Here is a 5,426-nt window from a genome sequence, read left to right as displayed (position 1 = left end):
AGCTGCAATTTTTGTACAAAGAGAGACGGATCTGTGCTGATTAAACCAAACCCAAACAAAGGCTGTGTTCGCAGTAACTCCCTGAGAGCAGCGTTTGGAGACAGTAATTAGGTAATTAGACCCGGGAGCCAGCCGCCGCAGGGCCCGCAGTGCTGCGGAGTAGAGTGGTTCCCGCTCCGCAGGTGCAGCACCCGGCCAAGAGCGAGATCTGGAACTTTCTGCGCGCGGTTCACCTGGCCTGATTCCTGCTACTCTCCTCCCAGACATGGTGTCAGGGACCGGGACTCTTGGCGGTCACCCCCAATTACCCGCTCACCATGTCATCACGCCATCATGCTGAGCATCTCATAGCCAGAGGACTTGAGTACCTGCGGATAATCCACAACTAAGGAGTCCCCCGCTCGCAAGAGTCCAGCGGCTGGGCCAGCCAGGGACCAGCCTTGCAGATGGCAGGGTGTCCTTTCTTTCTTTCTTTCTTTTTTTTTAATTGAGAATACACACAGCAAAACATATCAATTCAAGTTTCTACATCTACAATTTAATGACACTGATGCCCTTTTGGATCTTCATTGCTTCTCAATACAAATCAGTCGTATTCAGTTACAAAAAACATACTGCTGGGAAACGAAAAGACCAAATATAAAATCATATCTAACCCTGGTGTTGTTAGCCCTGTGGCCAAGCCTAGCCTAGTGCCGTCGAGTCGATTCCGACTCAGAGCGACCCTCTAGGCCAGAGTAGAACTGCCCCAGAGAGTTTCCAAGGAGCACCTGGCAGATTCGAACTGCCAACCCTCTGGTTAGCAGCCGTAGCACCTAAGCGCTGCGCCCCCAGGTTTTCCTAGCTCTGTGGAGGCACTCTCAAGTCACAGCGACCCCACAGGCAATAGGAAGGAAACCTTGCTGGGCCCTGCCTGGTCCTGGTTTTCACTCGCTGATCTTCGGTCGAAGTCGAGGCATCACAGCAACACGTAAGCTCCCACCTCCACTTACAGGCGGGCGGTGGCCTGTCATGAGGTGCACTGGCCGGGGATCAAAGCAGGTCTCCTGCACGGAAGGTGGGAATTCTACCCCTGAGCCATCACTGCCCCATGTATGTAGCCCTAACCCAGGGCCGTGGAGCCGACTGGGCCGCGTAGCCACCTTACGGGACAGAGTAGGACTTTCCCATAGGGTTTCCAAGGCTGTAAATCCTTGCGGAAGCGGACTGCCAAATCTTTCTCCCACTCAGGGGCTAGTGGGTTCGAATCCTGACCTTCCAGTTAGCAGCTGAGCACTTTAACCACTGCGCCACCAGGCTCCTTTAATCTAACCCTACCAACCACAAACACTGCACTCTTCACATTTTGCTGACTCAGTCTTTCATGCAGACTGATGTATTTTAAACATGTGATACTACTGGGAGACGACAGATGTTTCTTCGGAAGCTGCATTTTTCACTTTGCCATTTCCGGGCCCTTTCTCAGGTCATCAAACGTTGACGACTGATACTGTTCAGAGTGCACACCCCACGTTTCCGTAAAGCAGCCCCTCGCTGACGGACACTTAGTTTCCAACTACTGACAGAGAGAAGCAACGTGCTGAGTGGGATTTGGCCAGTGGTCCCTCTGCGGACCGCAGCCGACAGGCCTCGAGTGGTGAGCGGATCATGGTTCCGGGGTCTGAGGGGGCGGGCGCTCCGGCTCTGTGACGCCATCCCGAAGCCCCGCCCCCGGGCGGAGCCAACCGAAGCACTGGGGCGGGGCCCCTCAGTCCTCCCAGAAGCGAGCGCGCGCAGGCCGGCGGCCGGAGCGATGGACCTGGGCGCGGGCCGGACCCTTCCCCGCGCCCAGGCTCGGGCTCTGCCGCCGGCGCCGGAAGCGAGGCCGCCGGCGGGCTCGGAGGAGGAGCTCTACGACTGCCTGGACTACTACTACCTGCGCGACTTCCCGGCCTGCGGGGCCGGGCGCAGCAAGGGCCGGACGCGGCGCGAGCGGGAGCTGCGCACCAACCGGCCGGTGCCCGGCGGCCACGAGCGCAAGATCGCGCAGAAGCTCCTCAACGGCCAGCGCAAGCGGCGCCAACGCCAGCTGCAGCCCCGGCCGCGCACTCGCCTCGCCTGAGCGCCGGTGCGTGCGCCCGCCGCCAGGTCCCGCGAAGCCCCGTCCCGAGCAGAATCGTTCCCTCCTGAGCCTAAAGCTTGGCTGAGCCCCCTCCACTCCCAGCCTGTCCGCTGACCGCAGTTAGAGAGTGTAAAGCTCTACCTTTTGGAACTTTGGGTATAGGGCCCCCTGGCTGGTGCAAACAGTTTATGCTGGACTGCTCACTTAAGGTTGGTGGTTCAAGCCCATCCAGCAGTACTGCGGAAGAAAGGCCTGGCAATCGCAATCTGCTTTTGCTAAACAGTTGTTTGCTGTGGAGTCGATTGTGACGGTGACTCTATAGGACAAACTAGAACTGCCCCATTGCATTTTCTGGGCTGTGAATCTTTACAGGAGCAAACCACCAGGTCTCTTCTCCCGTGGAGCAGCTGGTGGGTTCCAATCACCAACCTTTTAGCGCTTTGACCATTGTGCCACCAGGGTTCCTTCCGTTAAGAGTACCCGTTAACCCCGTTTCCGTCGAGTAGATTCTGACCCATAGCTACCCTACAGGACAGAACAGAACTGCCCCATACAGTTTCCAAGGAGCGCCTGGCGGATTTGAACTGCCAACCCTTTGGTTAGCAGCCGTAGCACTTAATCACTACGCCACCAGGGTTTCCTCCGTTAAGATTACAGCCAAGAAAATTCTACAAAGCAGTTCTCTTCCGTAACAATGGGGTCGCCATGAGTAGGCAGGCAGTCAAGGGCAACTAACAACAGCAACAACATTGGGTAGAAGAGGGCTAGAAAACATCTTTTAAATATGGAAGTAAGATACTACCTGTGCTCATCCTCAGATGAAAGAGAGTAACTGATTATTGTCTGATTTTCTACAGGATACCCAAAGGACCTGATAAAAGTCCTCTGACTCCAGCTGTAACTGGTCCTGAGAGAGAGGATCCATGTTGGTCAACAGAACTTCTTTTCAACATGGCTTAAGTTTACTAGGCCAGTATCTCTTCCTTACCAATTGATTGTTGATTAAGTAGTGTGTATGGCTTTTTAGGATTTTTAATTAAATTAAAGCAGCAAGAATGGCATCTTAATTCTCATGTTTTTGTCAGTTACTATGGTAACTTGTTTCAAGTCCCCAAATATTTATTGAGGTTTTGTGGGTTAAGGAGACATCACAAAGATGAATAAGACATCATCCTTGCCTTAAAGAAACTTAAAATCTAGTAGGGAGAAGAAAGATAGGAACCTGGGTGTCATAAACTACTATACAAGTTTAATACTTTTTTACCAGATTAGGAATATTTTAAATTATAATAGCTGCTACGTTTTCTGCACTGTTTGACCCTCAGAACAATCCTTTGAGGTAGATGCTGCCATCCCCATCTTAGAGAGAGGATCCTGAGGCACAGAGTGTTCAAGTAATTTTCCAGAGGTCACACAGCTAGTGGACAGTGGACCAGCCAGTCTGACCCCAGCACTTGTGCACTTGACTCCAACATTGTATTGTTTAGCACAGCAGTCCCCAGGTGGTACAGTTAATGCAGTCAGCTGCTGGGGGTGTGAGTCTACCCAAAGGCACCTTGGAAGAAAGGCCTGGTGATCAACTTCTGAAAAACCAGCTGTTGTACCCCCTATGTAGCAGGATTCTACTCTAACACACGTGGGATCACCATGAGCTGGAATCAAGTCAATGGCAACTGTTTTTTTTAACCTTACAGGATAAGCAGCTTAGATCCTTATATTGCCCCAGAAATCCTCGACTACATTTTCTTACATTTGTTTCCCACACCTGATTCTGTGACACAGGTCTTCTGTCCCCCAGTGTCACCATATTCAGTTCTGCCTCTTCATCTGAATCTGTGCTGGCCTATCTGGTATACCCTCTTCCCCTTTACAGTCCTAATCATACTGAAACAAATTCCATCTATACTTAACTAAGAGTCACCTTGTCCCTTCTCCCTGCAGCCTTCATCTGCACTGATTGTCCACTCCCTTGAAATCCTAGAGAACTTCAGATAGTTTGCATAGTAATTTAGGCACGTAGCTCCTTGTTCAAGGAGCCCTGGTGGCGCAGTGGGTAAGAGCTCTGCTGCTAACCGAAGGTCTGCAGTTCAAACCCACCAGCCGCCTTGTGAGAGAATGACGGGGCAATCTGCTTCAATAAGGATTTACAGCCTTGGAAACCCTATGGGGCAGCTTTACTCTGTCCTATAGGGTCATATGCATTGGGAATCAACTCGACAGCAACAGGTTTGGTTTTGGTTTTTAACTCCTTTTTCATAGGGAATTTTGTACTTTTAGATCAGTAGTTAGATTCATTCTTGTTTTTTGTCTGATACGTGCAAGGCAGTATATTCATGTACGTCTGTCTTTGCTATCCAAAGTAAAAACTACATTTAGATTGTAGGGACCACGATGTCTTAAATATCTCAGTTCCTCCGTAACACCTGCTGGCTGTAGTACAGCCTACCTGGGGGGACATAAGCCACACTAAATCAGCACTCTCTAAGGTGTTCTGCTTACTAGATGTTGCTGCTTTTAGGTACTAGAATGTTTACATTTAAATTATAAATATGGTCATTGTAGAATATGTGTATTAGTCATCTGTTACGCATAACAAATTACCCAGAACTTAGTGGTGTAAAACAACAAACATTACCTCACAGTTTCTATGGGTCAGGAATTCACGAGTGGCTTACCTGGATGGTTCTGGCTCAGGGTGTCTCAGGAGATTTTAGTCAAGCTGTTGGCAGGGCTGCAGTCATCTGAAGGCTTGGCTGGGACTGCAGGGTGTCTTCCAAGTGGGCTCCCTTATGTAGCTATTGGCAGAAGGCCTCTGTTCCTTCTCAGTAGGCTAGTTGAGTGCCCTCATGATGTGGCAGCCAGCCTTCCCCAGAGTGAATGGTTAGATAGAAACAGAAGGAGAGCAAGGAGGAAGCCACAGTCCCTTTTATAACACCATCCCTTCTACTTTTTTCTATCTGTTATAAATGAATCACTAATTACAGCCCACACCCAAGGGGAGCGGAATTAGACTCCACCTTTTGAAGGTTGTTGTTGTTGTTGTTAGTTCCTGTCAAAGAATTTATAGATGTATTTTAAACCACCATGGTATGTTTAATTATACGTGTGTTCATTGTAGAGAAAGTGGAAAATATGGACAAGCAAAACGAAGAAATCATTTGTAATTCCATTACCCAACAGATAACATTACTTTTTGAGTGTATATAATTCCAGCCTTAAAATATATATGAACTTTTTCAAAATACACTGTGCAGCCTACTTTCACTTAATAAATTGTGAAGACATTTTTTGTGTCAAATGTTCATAACATTTTTCATGGCTGCAT

General features: G+C 49.4%; 1 protein-coding gene across 1 annotated transcript; it reads left to right on the top strand.

Annotated features, from left to right (window-relative positions):
- Window positions 1–1,739: 1,739 nt before the first annotated feature.
- Window positions 1,740–3,168, top strand: NUPR2 (nuclear protein 2, transcriptional regulator). Its single transcript, XM_049905106.1, has 2 exons — window positions 1,740–2,107; window positions 2,959–3,168. Exon 1 carries the CDS (start codon window positions 1,793–1,795, stop codon window positions 2,099–2,101), a length of 309 nt encoding a protein of 102 aa, XP_049761063.1. The 5' UTR covers window positions 1,740–1,792; the 3' UTR covers window positions 2,102–2,107; window positions 2,959–3,168.
- The last annotated feature ends 2,258 nt before the right edge of the window (window positions 3,169–5,426 follow it).

The sequence above is a fragment of the Elephas maximus genome, chromosome 12 (genome assembly GCF_024166365.1).
Source record: "Elephas maximus indicus isolate mEleMax1 chromosome 12, mEleMax1 primary haplotype, whole genome shotgun sequence".
Taxonomy (NCBI): Eukaryota; Metazoa; Chordata; class Mammalia; order Proboscidea; family Elephantidae; genus Elephas; species Elephas maximus.
The sequence above is the reverse complement of the archived record's forward strand: the minus strand, read 5'-3'. Positions and strand labels throughout refer to the sequence as shown.